The following is a 16,937-nucleotide window of genomic DNA, read 5'->3' as shown; positions in this document are numbered from 1 at the left end:
CAAAACATGTTGCTTTAGCATAGTTGTCTGATAAAATGCCTGTTTCAATGTAGGCGATGATTTTTTGTTTGTTTTACACCGGAGAATAAATTAGTGTTTTTGAGTGTCAAAACTCTCAAATTGGTTTAATCTAAACTATTTTGTAATAGTACACATAATGTAAAACGTAATCGTTGGGTTAACGGTCGTCAGTCTGCGCAAAGATGTTATATTCGAGAAGATGGGAATCCACCTGTGTTTAGTAGAAGCGCTTGGGCATTCATGATGTATGTAAAGGGAAAACTACGATTAACTTCATATAACGTAGATCATTTTAATAACAAAACATGATGCGTCTCGCACATTTTAAAGAGAGATTTGCTTGTTTTATTTTCTGAACATGTAATATTAGACAGCGGCAGGGCACATGAGCAAAGAGTAACAACCGCAAAGATGAGATTCACCAACAAGTTAAAGGTCCTTACGATTCACTGTGTGCTATCAGCATAAACTATTTTGCTCAGATTAAATGGAATAACTGGGAATAAAAATGGAACAAATAACCGGATAAAAGCGTTGACAGTTAAAAAGACGCAAACGTTCCAAGATAAACGCGCAGACTGATCTTCCTAGGAGTATTTAAGCAAAGACGGAAGTAAACGACGGATGACTGTTTCGCTTCGCTGTTCTGTGTCTGGAGTCGGAGCGGGTGGCTTTTCAGGAGGGAAACTTTGCAAGGTTTAACGGGATTTGAGCACGATTAATACATTTCGCTTAATTACACGAGCCAGTGCAGCCATACTGAAAGGTAGGAGCACACATTGATAAAGGAACATGTACATTTTGTCGTGTATTATGATATTTTACCCGCTTCAGTTTGCGCCATTTTCGCTAGTTTGGTCATGCACAAATGTGCGCCTTTTTAGCTCTGGCGTTCTTTGTCCCTATTCTTTAATAGGTTGTGAAATGGCTTATTCCTTTAGAATATTTCACATCCCTGTTTGCTCATCCAGAATAGATATTGATAAGCGTTAAAGTAAATACAGTGATCACTTTTCTCATCCAAAATTGTGTCCAAATCAAGTGCAATTGCGCATTTTTGTGCTGCATCAGGCCGTGTCAGACGCTATCAGCGCCAGCGCCTGTTAAGAGATAGCCTGATTCTGGCGCACATGAGTTAGCTTATCAAGCTAACCGGCTAGCTTGCTAATCAAATAATATTAGCTTTCATAGTCAGTTAGTGGACGTTTGCGTTGACAGCAAGTTTACAGTGAAGCCCAACGAACATGAAACTGATTAAACGTTAATGTTTTCATTTTCTGACGCCCTTAAGGTTAACACAAACGCAGCCGAAAGAGTAACGTTAGAAGAAGCGTTTTTGTAGACATGTATCACCACCGGCTAACTTGGCTAGCCCCCTTAGCGTTACGTTACAAGCCATGTCGGTGTAAACGGTACTTTTAAACAGTTATTCTACGACTGATGAGAAGTGGTTCACATTACGTCCTAACTGATATGCTTACAGAGTAGCCTACAACTCCACTGCTGTAAAGTTAGTAACCTTAGTGGGCTGTTAACTTTCTAGTTATTGCCAATAACAGTTGTGTTGCTTTGCCTCGTTGTCATTACTTCCAAATCAAATTGCTATAGCGATCTTTTAACGATAGCCATTGCAATTAGGAGTCTTTATTATATCTCGTAATTAGCTTTGAAGCAGACTGGCAACATCTTGCAACTTATAGCTACCTCTGTAGAAAGCCACGCTAGTTAAAGTGGAGAAGTTGATATTCAACCTTAATTGTATCATAGTGATTTATCTGATTAACACACCTTCATGTAGAGAAGTTTCTACATACATTGTGTGGTCGACAAGTATGTAGGAAGTCCCCAATCAAGTTATCTTGAATACTGTATAAGCTACATGGGCACCTGATAACTGGATCTCACTACATGGATAATGTCAGGTTTTCACTACTTTTAGATCACATTACAGAGGGTAAGAGTTTTTCTGCCACCATGAATCACAGAATCATGTAAAAAATAACAAAACCCTATGTTTTAAACTAAGAGGACTAAATTCTATAAGACCATGAAAACAAGCACATTGTCATGCTGTAATATTACTACTTGGACCACTTTACATAATGTAGGAGCCTATATTGTACCGTGTAGCCACAGGATCTCTAAGAATGGACCAAAACAATTAGGGCTGCAACTAACGATTATTTTTGTTATAAATTAATTGGACTTTTTCATCTGAAAATAATGAAGACATTTGTTTGTTTTGATGGACCACCTGTCCAAAACCCAATGAGAAAATCATTCAGAGCAGAGAGAAGCTCCAAATCCCTAGCCTGCATCCTCCTTTACTTCTTTGCTTTATAAATGACTTACTTGACTAATCATTTCAGTTCTGAAAACAATCTGTGATTCAAGGTCAGTTCAAGTTTTCAAGGCATTGACCACATCCACAAAGTCTAGGGCTTTGTAAACTCATGCTGCCAAGTCAGACCTGATGTTAGACATGTCTTTTTTATAGAACTGACTTGGTGTTGTCCTTCATCGCAGGAGTCCACGAATCATGTCAGGCATTGCATTGAGCCGGCTTGCCCAGGAGCGCAAGGCATGGCGAAAGGACCATCCGTTTGTAAGTAGTGTCTTTTGAGATGCACCTGTTCTGACTTCACTGTGAGGGTCTATTGAGCGTTCATTATATAAAGCAAAGTCCTCCAGTAAACATTGATGTCTTAACTGTGTGCACTCTCCTTTTTAATGTCTTCAATTTTATTAGGGATTTGTTGCTGTACCAACAAAAAATCCAGATGGAACCATGAATCTCATGAATTGGGAATGTGCTATTCCTGGCAAGAAAGGGGTAATGTGTTTCATAGTCTGTTTGCATACAAGACATCTTTGCTTTTACATAGAAATAACTCCTAAATAGAACATGTTGAGCTTTATAAGACCATGACACTTATGTAGCAGATGCAAAAGAGCCTGTGTAGTTTTAAAGAAGGTGTATTGCACAATACAACTACTGAGATTTTGTCTTGAATTACCTCTTGTGCTTGCACAGGTAGTAAATACCAGGTACTGATTCACATTTCCAGGTGTCAAAGTCCACCTGTTAATTCTTAGCTACGGATAGAAGAGTGGGCCTTGATCCATCTTTTAAAATTAATTTAAACTGAATGATTTTTTTTGTTTTTGGTGGGAACTTGGGTGACTTTGACTTTCTGTTCAAAAGCTAATGTAACGGTTGTGTCTCCCCAGACTCCGTGGGAAGGAGGCCTGTTTAAACTGCGCATGTTGTTCAAGGATGACTATCCTTCTTCACCACCAAAATGTGAGTTACTGTGTCTGACCTGTATTCAGTGTGAACACTTCTGTTGTTGTGATTACTACACACGCCGCGCTATTCAGTCAGTAGATGGAGTGTAAAGCCAGCTGCACACCAAAGCACATGTCTTCCTTTGAGGGCATTTTGCATTAGCAGGTGTAAATTATTTCCTAACAGTAGCAAGAGTAACAGTCTGGCTTTTTTGACAGCTAAGTTTTGTTGTAACGAAGATCATAATTTATAGCGAAGGGCTAACTAGTTGAAATAGAAACCCCATGTTGTAGCGTCCTTACTAAAGCTGAGCCGTGTTGGACCTGCTTAACATCTTTGTTGTCATCGATCTGATAACCCGTGTCTCCTTCACTGCAGTACCAAATACAGATTTCTTTCCCCCACATATATTTTAAGACTTGTTAGTGACTTTAGGGTTGGGCGATTTGTTTCTATTTTCATATCGTCTCGGTAACTCGAGATTGCCGATAGTCAGTCTAATTACTAGGGGGTAGAGAGTTATGTTACAGCACGCCAGTGATATGCCAGCATGGATGACTTGGTCAAAGATAAACGTAATGGCTTGTATTTGGAAATATTTTGGTTTTTGCCCAGATGCCAACTATGAGCCTAAGGATATTACACAGTCTAAAATCAGAAAGCAAAGTAAAAAATGTGTGACAGTGAAGGACCCTTTTAACCCTTTGAAACCTGCAATAGAAATGGTCCGGCAGTGCCTATATTGGTATATGATGTAATTTCTTTGAGTATCTTCAAGTCTCTTCTAAAATCTCTACAACCTATGATGAAAGGTTTTCCAAGTCGGTAAATTATAATTGATAAAAGTATTTAAATTGTATAATAAAGAAACCATATTGATCCAAAAAAATTCTAAATGTAGAAACAGGAACAAAATATTTCTATATTCAACAAAATGCTCTTCATCCTCACTGAAGGAGGAGTCGGGAACGGAGGAAACAGCTGCTTCTTCATCATCGCTTGTGAACAAAATGCCCCAAATCTCATTGGCTGAGTACCTTTTCCTCGCCATCAAGACCAACGTGCTCCAAAATACGCTCCAAAACTATGCTAAGATAAACTACGGATTCTTTAATCCTCATGTCCTGCAATGTTTCACCATAATGAAGTTATCGCAAGTAAACCGTGATGACCCAAATGACAGAAGGCTTAGCATGCTGCTGCTTATTTTACATTGATTTAAACCGAATCATTCAAACCACGATTCCCCACGGTCAGTTGGGGCAATCCTGTAGCGCAACTGCGCATCACCGCGTCTGGCAATGCATGTAATGTAACATAATGACGACGACACAAGCATACAATGTGATGACCTGAAAGACAAGCACCTAAGCTTTTCGCTGCAAAAATAATGAATGCTCTAGCTATTATAGTTTTTATTTTAAATTGTTTCCTTTTTTTTTAAAAGGACTAAGCAAATAATCTGTGGGAAGTCTGTTTTCAAAGGGTTAAAGTCTGTGTCTGTGCTTAGTGCGACAGTTTCACAGAATTATGTCCTGTTTAATGTTATCACTAATATCACAATCCAAATCATATCTAACACTAACTACTATGGAGCCCAGAGCAAAGTTTTGGTGGGCAGGCATATTGTTAGCCTTTCCTTCTAAGGTCCAGACCATAGTCGCGAAGCACCAGGGGAGATGTTTGTTTTCCTCCTTGGGCTCAAGTTGAGTTGGGCTAACTCCCTTCACTTCTCGGTCTTAAAGCTGCAGCATTTATTAACTGACAAACTGACCCCCTCTACTGGGATTAAAATGTGTCTCGTTTCCAGATTGTATCTCAGAGCTTCTGCGGCTCCTTAGAAAGTCTTATATAGACTATAATAACTTTCTAAAGTGTTTTTTTTATTCACCGTAATTACTGATTATCCATGTTTACCTCTCTTCTTTAGCGGTGCGCCAATGTAACAGCTCGGCCGGAAAGTTAAAAGCACTGAATTTGACCTTTTAAAATGGTGCAGCAACCCTGTATCTAGCTATTATTATTTTTAACCTGATTACATTTACACCTGGTATCAATGTGTCTCCGTTGTCGATCAAGATCCACTCTCTCCAGCTCAAACATCCAAACTTCACAACACATAATTATAGACTGCATTTTAATTTTCTGAGCTGGCTTTCCACTATGATTTTTTTTTTTTTTTTTCTTCAATGGATTATAGATTACTCTGTTCACCTGGGAGTGAAACTTGAGTTCCACCTGGCATTGTTTCCTTGCATCACCTTTCTTCATAATGTGTAATTATTTTAGTAGTTTATATTAAGTTTAACAGTGTGTGAGTTCATGAGCACAATGCAGTATGGACACACTCCCTGTATGCACCATCAAACTTTGGATTTTAAGTGCAGGAGACTGTGACTGGTACACATTTCCACCCATGTAGTTGTTGTATGTGAATTGACAACACAATTGCGTTTACACCTGTGCTAACAGTGCGTCCCTGACCACCTCCAGAGGTGGTCTGGCTGATCGGATCACAATCCATCCACAATGCGTCTTTTGCATTTACTCCTGTACTTTCATGAGGTCAAGCACCTTCAAATTTCAATCCAGTCATCAAAACTGTATTTAAATGCCAGGTGTAAAGGGGGTTACTATAACCTATACTCTACGTTTACTGCCAGATTGACAACTTACTGATAACCATATTGTCTGCTCCTCTCACATGTTTTCTTGAAAAAATGTGGTTTGAAGACTATTCGTCTGGTGCCCTGCTGTTGTCGGCTCTTGTAGTGTGTGTGACCCCCTGTCGCCAATCCATCAAGTAGTATAAACAGCACAGCAATCTGCCGACAGTGAGAATTGCCTAGTCCGCACTAGGCATAAAGGAGCTACGCTACTCTTAACACTTTGGAGAACGATGCAGGGTGTCAGATACATGGAAAATCACATCTATGGCTGAAACGATTCATCGATTAATTTGATTACTAAAACCATCGACACATTCTTTGCATCAATGCTTAGTTTAATCCATGTAATTATATAGTGCTCTGTTTTGCACAGACATTTCTTACTGTTGCATATCGCGCTAATGCTGTGATTAAGCAAACACCATGTGATTATGATGCTGCTGTTTGCAAAGTGGAGGAAGAGAGAAAATGGTGAGGGACAAAAGTATGGGATTATTTCAAGCTAACAGAGAACAACTCTCCTGTAATTTTACAGTCCGTCCCCCGTAAACGAAATTTATGTAGCCTACCGCAACCGCACGATGGCATCTGATCAGAAAGCACCCGGTTTAGCATCAAGTCCCCGGAGCGGACCACAAACAAGGTAACAGTAACAGCAACTTTAGTATTTCACTGAAATCATGATTGATTGTAGAGTTGAAGGCTGTCAAAAGTAAGCCGCAATCCTCAGCTGTAAATGGACACATGTGCGCATGTTGTTCTCCGCCTGGTTGGGCCGTGAGTTTGGGTTGTAACGTCACAGGAGGAGTGCGCGGGGTGTGGCAGTGCCGCCGCCAAGCAAAAGTACTTCTTAAACGATGAATCCATGAAATTATCTGTAGAATACTCGATTACTAAAACCATCATTAGCTGCGGCCCTAATCGCATCAGAATATCTTAGTTCTGATGGTCAGATTAATATCGGTGCAGGAAAAATTGTCGCTCATCCCTTCAATTGATTTATGATCAGGGCCCGTATTTATCAAGCTTCTCAGAATTACTCTTAAGAACACTGCGAAGAGCTGACTTAAGAGTAAAAAATTCTTGGGAGAAGTGTAGGTCTAAATTTTAAGTGTCAGTCTTACAGCTGATTTACGTCAACTTGCTGTGCCACAAATGGGATTTTGGATGACGATGTAGGCAAGGACCAATCACAGATTTCCTTAATTAAGAAAATTCTCATAAGTTCACATTGAATGGTGAAATTCCGAAAAGGCGTTTAGATTCAAAACACATTTAACAATATTTTTTTGTTTAAGAGAATACATTGATATAAAATTTTTTTTTTTTTATCTTTATATGAGTGCCAATAATTGCGCCTACTACTCCTGGAAAGCTGGCCGTTTTCAAGCATTGTGTTTGCATCTTTTGGATTACGCAGGGTGTTGTTGGGAAGTCGATGAAACGCGTGACAGTGTTTGGAGCATGTCATCAAATAATTCAGAAACATTTTTCCTCTCTTGAAAGACAAGCCCCTGCTGGCAATTCCTAACCACTTGAGAGACACCTCGGGCTGTCCTAAATAACTGGGAGAGTAAGAGTGATTCTTAGCTTTAAGAAATTTGATAACTTGCTTTTATACTTAAGTTTGAAAGTAGGAGTAAATGTCATGAATTCTCAGCACTTAAGAAGCTTGATACTGGCCCTGATCTCAAACTGGCACAAGCTTAAAACACTGCTGCGGTTGTTGAAGCTGATGTCAAGTCTCACTACTTCAGACTCGACCAGTAGGTGCTTTCACACATGCATCCTTTACTGTTCATTGTACAGCATTTGCTAGTAATGAGTATTGAATGGTTTAAGAGCTGATACAGCCGTGGCTGTTGTCTGCTCAAAACAGTGTTTTTGATACTGTTGTGTACCCCTTCTGTAAACCAAATAATTACTTTACCAAAATTAGGGCTCTGTGGGAACAATGTTTCTAATATCCTGCAACAGGGGAGGAGTTGTCTGAATGTCAGATTTAAATAACTTTAAGCCATTGCCTGTGTGAACAACAGGAGCTGCTGCCTTTTAGTGGAACAGTTCAGTCAGTGTTTACTCTGAAAAGGCCTAGGGATATTTGTTCATCTTGTGCGACATTTGTTATGGATCCAAAACATAAGGGCACTTATGTGTGTTTTTCAGGTAAATTTGAGCCTCCACTCTTTCATCCAAATGTGTATCCATCAGGCACAGTATGCCTATCTATTCTAGAGGAGGACAAGGACTGGAGACCGGCCATCACAATAAAGCAGGTTTGCGTTGCCAAGCATACATTACATTTAAATTTAAACAGGTGTTTCAGCTACCTTGTCAAAGGTATTTAAAACTTAGAACGAAGACCGATATGTGCCTTAAAAATTATACAATTTTTATTTAGAATTTGGTCAGCTAATCAGAATCAACGGGCCGCAAGCAACTGGCCTAGAACTTTTGCGACAAACGCACATTATAAGCAGCAATGTAAAGAAATGCAAAACAGATTAATTGCTGATTTTTAAAATCGATTTTGTCCCACCGGTTCATTTATCCTACAGATCTTATTAGGTATCCAGGAACTCCTAAATGAACCAAATATCCAGGATCCAGCCCAAGCAGAGGCTTACACAATCTACTGGTGAGTGACTTTGGATTTCAAACATGACACTGAAATGTAAAATTACTGGACGTGCTGTGCATGTCTGTAAGAAGCTAAGGATACGAGAAGTCAGTTAGTGATTACTGAAATGTGTTTCTATGTTCAAACTGAGTTATAAAACTGCCCTGAAAAACTACAAACATCTTACAGCACAGTGGTAATACAATAGTAATGGAGGACGTTTTGTTGTTCTCTTGGATAATGCATCAATATTGTTGTTTAAAAGTAATTCAGCTCAACCCAAATGAAATGGTGGTTATTGTGCATGTCTGGAGAGAGACCATGTAAAGTTAAAGCAGCACTTCAAAACCTTGAGGTAGAAGTTATAGAGGGGGGGGGGGGGGGGTGTCCTGGACTTTTTTGCATGCTTTGACTTTATTGCACTGTGGCTAAAGTATGGTTCAAACTTAGATTTTCTTAAACTTGCAGATCTCCAGGGTACCTGCAGGGTCTTTTAAAGTCTTAAATTTTATATTCTAAAAATAAGGCCTTTAAAAGTCTTAAATTTCATTTACTAAGGTCTTAAGTTTTTTCTTGTCCTTTCGTAGGATTTAATTAATGCCGTTACGTCATAAATGAATACTTCGTGTGTGTGTGACTTTATAATATACTCCGCTTGGTGTGACTCTGTTGCGGCAGTACAGGTAACGTTACTGTTTACGTCAGTGTTTAGCTTTACACTCCGGACTGAAGTGCAACAGCTTTGGCATTCAGCTCTGCGGGAATCAGTCAGTTGTTAGAAAAGAAAACGTCTCTGACGCGCTAACGTTAGCTCGACGACTCAGAATGGGCAAGGCTGAGGGCAGTGGCGCTGAGGTTAGCGCAACATGCTGATCGGCGTGCGAGCAGTAATGACTGCAATGGAGAGACAGGTGTGCATGAGACGAGGTCATGTATGTGTGTCGGCGTTGATCCGCTGTTGTAGGCTAACGTTATGAGAATGGAAACCTCAAACTAATGCACATTAAACTTGCATCACCCAGATGCGCCGAACGAGGGAAAAACAAACCGGAGCCCAACTCCTTATCCCCGCTGCTTTAAAGCCAATACTATATAATACTATATTTCAAGCAGCCTTTAGATGCTTTAGAAAAACAGAACATGATGAATAATCACTGAAACAATTGGCATATTATATTACATCACATTACCTTATCTAGCCGTGTTGTAACTAATTGCAACAACTCATACCACACAATTTGTATTTTTGATTTCACCCCTTAATAGTTCTTGGTGCACAAATATTGTATTCATTTAAGTTGTCATTTACACTGCGGATACTGGGGACATGTCTCCATCACTGTTTTAAAAGCATTTCTTAAATATGTTCTGAAAAATGGCTTGAAACAACAAATGTTAAAAAAAACAAATAAATACTTTGAGAAAGGTCTATTTGCACAATAAGAAAACATGCAATGCAATTTAAAGATAAAAAACAAATCTGCATTGTTGAAAAAAGTCTAAGCTAAATAAATCTGAATCACTTTATTTAAATAAAGACAATTCTACCATAAATTGGTTTAGACAGTGTCTCCAGAATGCAGGAAATTGTTTAGTACTCAAAATTTTCTAGGGCACCCCCCATTTAAATATATTTCATCATTGAATATTTCATCAAATGGTGTCAAAATGTCATTCTCGGGCTTAAAATTAATACAGATTTTCCATTAAATGGCAGTGAAGTTGGTATTAAATTCCAACCTAGGTGGTATTAAAAAGTCTTACATTTAACTTTGAGAATCCTCATTTTTGTGTGTGTATGTGTGCACGCACTCACCGGACGTCTGGATATGTTTTTACTGGAATCAATACAAAATGTTTTGCAGCTTATTTTATCCACATTTTAACAAAAAAGTGGGCAGAAAGTTCTCCAGCCTGGGTTTTTGTTTGCTTCACATCTAAAAACCTATGGATGTCTCTGAATCCTGGAGATATTGATTTGAACTTGTGCGTACAAGATAATTTGTGTACAAGTGTTTTTCAGGGGGCTTCGTTAAAAACCTGTCTAAAATAGGTGTCCAGCTTTACAACCTGGAAAAATAAAACTGACAGAAGAGATCTCAAGGATTCCTGCATTTTCTGCTTCTGTCATGTTGGTCAAAATTTTTAATGGTTTGGAAATGCCTCTTGTTTCTGATACGAGATCAGAGCATCATGATAACTGATATTTTTCAACCCCTTTCCAGCCAAAACAGAGTAGAATATGAAAAAAGAGTTCGAGCACAAGCCAAAAAATTCTCCCCCTCGTAAGGGCGAAGACTTGCTCCGCTGCAGCAGAAGGAATGGGTTTAACAAGAATCACCTCCCCGCTCAGTCTCTCAATGAATGTGCTCCTCTCACATCAGGACTTGCTTAAAGACTTCTATTTAAACTCCACACATTCTGTGCCATCCGTTCTCCTTTGACCTATCATTTTTTCTTAATTGCCAGTTGGCGCATAATGCTGGGAGGGGATGGGTGCTTCAGCACCCTGGTCATTTCTTTTTAAACATTTATTGTCTTATGTGGTGCAAGGGACACAGCTCGGTACCAGTTTCATCAACTCCATGCAAGCTGACTGTCATCAATGTTCAAGGAAGAAAATGTCTTTGTTTTTATTTTGCTATTTCACAGGGTCGAGTCCTTTTATGTTTCCCCCTTATGTTCCATAAATTTAATGTAAAAATAGCTTATTTCATTGTCAGTATTTCAACTGCTGTATAATGAATGGCACTTTTATACTGTTGTATCTCACTAGTGTCTCTAGATGGCTCTGTTTAATTCTTTCCCAGGTTTTCTATTCAGCATGCTGTAATATATGATAGAATCTGCTGCCTTGGCTGTCTTTTTGTTATTCAAAGTGTTTGCTATGGAATAAATAAAAATGGCCATGATGACTGAGGCAGGTAGGCTTACTTCTGTATCAGACTTTAAGGTTATATGGTGCTTTGTTCATGTATGTGTTGGCGTAAATAAAACTTTCTACAAAAATGTTTGCATTTTCTTTATTAAGAGATTAAAATATACACAAAGTTAAACTTGGCCTCTAAAGGTTCAGAAACAAAGCAAACTATTCAATCATTAAAAGTCAAAGGTCTGTAAGAACTGTTTTGTTTACAGTTCCTCTACACAATTTACTGACTTGGTGCAAGCAAAAGCTTGTGCAATTAGTATTTTATATAATCAACATTATACATAATGTGCTGGAAACATTTTACAAATGTGTTCCCTATATAACATAATGTGAAGAAAAAGTGAAGTGTACTATAGTTATTTTTAGCTTGAAGTAATTATTTAGAATAATATATTGTGCAGTTGAAATTTTAGGCTCAATGTTATTTAAAGTTGAGCTTCGCACTATCTTACTGTCCAGTTGCTACATAAAAACACATCAGCTTATGCTTCAGTGATGGCGTCCACTCTGATGATCCCTGTTGGGCAGGATTTTGAAGAGCTCCCATGGTGCTCTGCTTTGACTGGACTAGTCTGCTGGAAGGTACTCAGGGTGCAGTATTCCTTGCAGGACCAGGGAGGGTCCTTCTCCAGGGACGTATGGCTGCAGAGCCAACACCCTGAGTCTCCTTCAGCTGGGCTCCCTGGCTGTGAGCTGAAGGTCAGACTCATGCCCGAGCCCTCTAAATCTGGCAGTGGAGTCATGGTGCTCACAGCGTACGGGATGCCCAGGAGAGAAGTAGAACAGCCTGGGCTTGCTATATTGCAGTACGTGCTGGCCTCCATTAACTGGTGGTGGAAGTGGGGACACGCTTCCTCCTGGAGATCTGCACACTCGGCTAGCGTGTCAATTTGGAGAGTTTCCTCTGCTTTCATCATGTCTGCTGTGTTTTCTTGTGTAACCACCCAGCTCTGTAATCACAGTCATGTTCAGGGACAGTCTCATGAGATAATGGTGAGTATTTCTGTGTTGAGCTAAATTTACCTTGAAATCTCCCTGGCAGTCACTGTACAGGGTGTGGAAATAGGGTGCTGGAGTTGGGATGAAGGCACTTTGCCTCCACCTGTAAGTGTGAGGAATATAAAGATACTATTTAGTGTATATTAGTTGTAGGAAAAGCCATTTGATATATTGTGGTATGGCATCAAGCTGGAGGAGAACCTTACTTTTTAACCGGAGCATAGCATAGAAGTAAGACAAATGGCACCATCACACATAAGGCTATGAACACCTTACCCAGTCCAGAAACAAATGTGTGTGGCTGGAGATCTGTATAGACCAACATAGAGTAGAAAATATTTAAAAAAGTGTAATCCTAGACACAAAGGGGGGGGATTTCAAAAGTTGGAATACACATGAAAGAAATTGATTTACAGTAGCTGTTTTCTTAACAAGTTGCCTTTAAGATGAAGATCCTCTTGATTAATCTTGGATCCAGCTGTCTGTCGGGGGGAGAGACTCACCATTCTCTGCTGACTCCGTCTTCCAGTGAACCTCTGAGGACCAGTCACTCCACTCTCCCATGTAAAAGGCCTCATTAGGACTGGACCGCACTCTGGCAGCGTACTCAGTGTCTGGCACAAATTCATAATCATCCACAGAATAATTCGTACTGTCGGTGTTAATATCATGTGATACCACCTGAAATAAAGAGATAAGAGTAGTGGCAGTATGTAATGGAGAGAAATATCCCGTATGGATGCCTATTTGTGCTCAAACAAATCAATTTAATAGTTAACAGATACTGTAATATGACAGGACAGTTATTCACAGTTACACAAGAAAAGTGCAGATATAGGAGCAGAGCAATAGATGAAATCAACAATTTGCTAAAAAAAAAATTTATTAAAACAAATTGTTAAAAAGAATGTGTGGTAAATATTTTTTAATGTTAACTTTAAAAGATACTTATGATTAGAATCTCAATTGCTTTATCTATTACCATTTTTAACTTGGACTGTCCTCAGAGATGGGATGTAAAGGGCAGTCAATCTTTTCCACAAAGGTACAAATCCTGGCGAAACTTTTTTAACTGCAAATATTTTTGATATCATCACAGAAGGAAAAGTGCGGGTGAAACCAATAACAGCTTAATTTCAGTCAGCTGTGGCAGGTTCAGCACTGGTGTTTTGCCTGACTCAGGAGCCCTTTTGGTCATTTGAATAAATGTGGGGTTTTTTTGTCTTCAAGAAATTGTATTATTTCAGTACAACATCAATCACCTCCAGTACTGCATTATTACTTAATCTTGAATCGCTGTTTTGTAGAGGGGTCTTGTGTCAAAATCTAGTTTTAGGAGCATTTTATTAGTATATTATAAGAAACTAAGAGCGTGTTCAGTAGGGGCACAACAGCAAACGTTAACCCCCATAACAGGTTAATCCAGCCATGCTTACTGGGACAGTAGAGTGGAATAGCGCCATCACTGTGTTCTCAGTTAAATGTGAACTTTTCTTGCCATGACAAGTCAAAATATCTGCAGTGGAAAAGACTTATGGCCCAAATAAAGTCACAGCGTCACCCACAGACAGTGGCCACACTGAGCTGACCACTGATGAAGTCGCTGACGTAGTTTCTCATTTAAAAATGTTATCTTGGCAGCTCAGAGCAGAGCTGTCATGGGAAGAAACCCAGTGAAAAGAAAAATGAGCCTGTGAAATTATTGACAGCAGTTTGGATCATACCCCTGGAACATCGTCAAAAATCTAATCAGACCAAAATGGCACCAGTAATTGATTCCAAAACTTATTTTTGTATTGTTGATTACTGCTGTGTTTTCACTCACCTTTAAATTATTCAATTGTAAATATCTGGTTTAACCTTTAATACATCAATTTCCATGTTATAGATTAATCCATTGGTCAATGATTGATTAGCCAGTGGATGCGAACTGCCTCTAAATGGCAAGAACTGTTTCTCTGATTCACACCAAGAAAGACGTGCCCATTCTTGCTTGTTCATAACTGAATCTTACGTTATGTTTGTCTCCTCTTTTGTAGTAATGCAGCTGATACTTCAGGTCACTGATCAGATCGGTGAAAAAAGTGTAGTTCTCATAGGTGCTTTTCCAGGTGAAGTGGTGTTGATTTGAGTTGTGGCTAATGGTGAGGCAGCACGGAGCGTTTGGTTTTACTGAAGACAAACATACACCAAAGGCAGGTTTAATTAAAAAGGCAGACATGGATTGATTCTGAATATATATGAATACATGTTCTTGTGTCTGGTCACGAGAACAGACCAATATGTTCCCTTACTGTTAGAATAAGGCGTGTATTCTTTATCCAGACACTCACAGCTTTCAGACCCATTACTCTTGTTGTGGCAAAGCGAGATTTCAAAGGTAACTGTATCGTCAAAGGTCACTGCGTAGTCATCAGGCATTGACTCGGATGTTTTGACAGAACAGAAGTAATCCCCGTTGGTGTTTGTCAGCATACACACAAACTTCTTTCTGCACAAGGCAGTAACGAGACAAAACATCATCATCACATTTAAGGTAATCCAATATGTGCAAGTAAAAAAAAGGGCCTCACTTTTCTGTTGTTTTAATGAAAGTGAGCCAATAGGAGCTGTTGCTGTCTGAGGTGTTCCCTGCAACGCTCAGGGAGCAGTTGATGGTGAACAGGTAATCGTTTACACAATGAAGAATGGGGTCCACACCTTAAAAAATGTACAGACAATGTTTTATTTGGAGTATCAGTCAAATGAGAGTTTTTACCAAAGTGTCACTTTATAACTTTAACCCTGATGCGACCTCTAACCTCTGACTTTCATTGCACTACTTATCAGACCTCTTTAAAATATGGCGAATTGCTCCATAAGACTTATAAATTGTTCTTACTTAGGATAAAAAATTTTTTATTAATGCTTTAATTTTGGGTTTGTTGGGTTGTGAGGGTTGATTTAAGTTAAGGATCGCTTTGGTTGGTAAATTATTCTCTTTGTATTTGTATTTTAGAGAGGATCTCTTTGAGGCCAGTAGGGACATGAGGAGTAATTACAGTGACCAATAATGCTTTCATTATAAATATGGGCATGTGAGATTTGTTTTAGGATAGACTTTTAAAAATGGGAACCTATACTTTAATTGTAAAATGACAAAAATAAATACATTTATTGACTCACCAGCATCTAAAGATATGACAATACTGACATCACAAGACTCTGGCAAGGTGAGAGGAAGTGGCTTGGGGCACAAACGCAGTCAAGATGGACTCTGTTTCCCAAATGTCAGACTGTTTATTGTGAAGATGAAACTTTCATATTAGCATCTAGTTGCTGCTGTTTACATTACACGATGCAAATTTAAAAAATGCATCGTGGAATGTTCAGGGTGTATACGTGTGTATGTATATAAATAACTATATATTGTTTTATTTTATTTTATGTTACCATATTTTAATTTATTTACTTAATTATATGTTGCGTGTGTAGCATGAAGGAACTACAATTTTTGTTTTGTTATGCAGCCTTGTGCTGTATAATGACTAATAAACAACCTTGTTCCTTGTACATGTTTTTACACTTTACAATAAGCCACCAACTCTTCAGCTCTATCTATTAGTATAAAAAACATTAATAATAATAAGGTAGTAGGCACTTCACTTTAAAATAAGAAAACATAGCAGACTTTTTCCAGAAGGTCAAAGGTCATATTGACTATAGCTGAGGTCCTCATCAGAGTCAGTTAAATGGATAACAAACCCAACCCTCTGAGCTAATTTGTCTCGCTAACTTTTTTAGTGTTACATTTTACAGTTATTCATTTGGCTTTTGTCCCAAGCAATGTACAGATGAGGGACAATCCAAACAATCTTGATGAGGATTTTAGATTTTTTTCTGTGGATAGACGGAAAATCACATTTTTAAAAATAGGCCGTACTGGCAAATACTTAACCTGTGGTAAGATGTCCGTAGAGACAGGCAGTGTTAGTAGATACGAGCAGAAATGTGATCAGCAGCCTCGGTGGAAAGCGGCATTCCATCACACCAGACGGTCCAGACATCGCGTCAGTCCTGAGATGTCTCACTGAAGTCATGCTGCTCTGAAGCTCTCAGTCTGTTTTTAATCAAGACTGAGAGAGGGAGGTTTCAGTCAGTTTTCACACTGATCGCTATCACTCACGTCACTTGTAGGGGAAGATGTGCTTTCTTGAGACAGCAGTTGTAAATGGAAAGTGTGTGTAAAAGGGGTAAGGCTTGAGTATCACATCACAGCCACAAAATCTATCATAATGTGCACTAACTTTGGCATGTGGTTGAACAACAGTACATTTACTCATCATCATAGAAGCCAGTTAAAATACAATATCTGAAATTCTCTGACTCTGATAATGTTTTGCCTTTTTGTTGAGACAGTCCATCGTG

At 38.9% G+C, this 16,937-nt stretch overlaps 2 protein-coding genes across 5 annotated transcripts; one reads left to right on the top strand and one right to left on the bottom strand.

The window, feature by feature from the left end:
• Positions 1–632: 632 nt before the first annotated feature.
• Positions 633–11,608, top strand: ube2ib (ubiquitin-conjugating enzyme E2Ib). Of its 2 annotated transcripts, none has more exons than XM_038735106.1 (7): positions 633–787; positions 2,548–2,626; positions 2,771–2,854; positions 3,253–3,325; positions 8,146–8,255; positions 8,538–8,617; positions 10,825–11,608. In XM_038735106.1, exons 2-7 carry the CDS (start codon positions 2,561–2,563, stop codon positions 10,886–10,888), a joined length of 477 nt encoding a protein of 158 aa, XP_038591034.1. In that variant the 5' UTR covers positions 633–787; positions 2,548–2,560; the 3' UTR covers positions 10,889–11,608. The 2 variants fall into 2 exon arrangements, with proteins under 2 accessions (XP_038591034.1, XP_038591035.1); XM_038735107.1 differs by having other exon boundaries at positions 646–787; positions 2,519–2,626.
• LOC119915539 (interleukin-21 receptor) lies at positions 11,609–16,633 on the bottom strand. 3 transcript variants are annotated; one of them, XM_038735096.1, is made up of 8 exons: positions 16,468–16,633; positions 15,104–15,230; positions 14,864–15,021; positions 14,545–14,702; positions 13,034–13,211; positions 12,737–12,839; positions 12,555–12,633; positions 11,609–12,481 (listed from the first exon to the last, which is right to left on the bottom strand). In XM_038735096.1, exons 1-8 carry the CDS (start codon positions 16,607–16,609, stop codon positions 12,014–12,016), a joined length of 1,413 nt encoding a protein of 470 aa, XP_038591024.1. In that variant the 5' UTR covers positions 16,610–16,633; the 3' UTR covers positions 11,609–12,013. The 3 variants fall into 3 exon arrangements, with proteins under 3 accessions (XP_038591024.1, XP_038591023.1, XP_038591025.1); XM_038735095.1 differs by having other exon boundaries at positions 14,825–15,021; positions 16,468–16,631; XM_038735097.1 differs by lacking the exon at positions 15,104–15,230 and having other exon boundaries at positions 14,825–15,021; positions 16,468–16,630.
• Between the last annotated feature and the right edge of the window lie 304 nt (positions 16,634–16,937).

This window comes from Micropterus salmoides, unplaced genomic scaffold, assembly GCF_014851395.1.
Source record: "Micropterus salmoides isolate LMB-PRFRI ecotype aquatic unplaced genomic scaffold, ASM1485139v1 Ms_hic_scaffold_21, whole genome shotgun sequence".
NCBI lineage: Eukaryota > Metazoa > Chordata > Actinopteri > Centrarchiformes > Centrarchidae > Micropterus > Micropterus salmoides.
The sequence above is the reverse complement of the archived record's forward strand: the minus strand, read 5'-3'. Positions and strand labels throughout refer to the sequence as shown.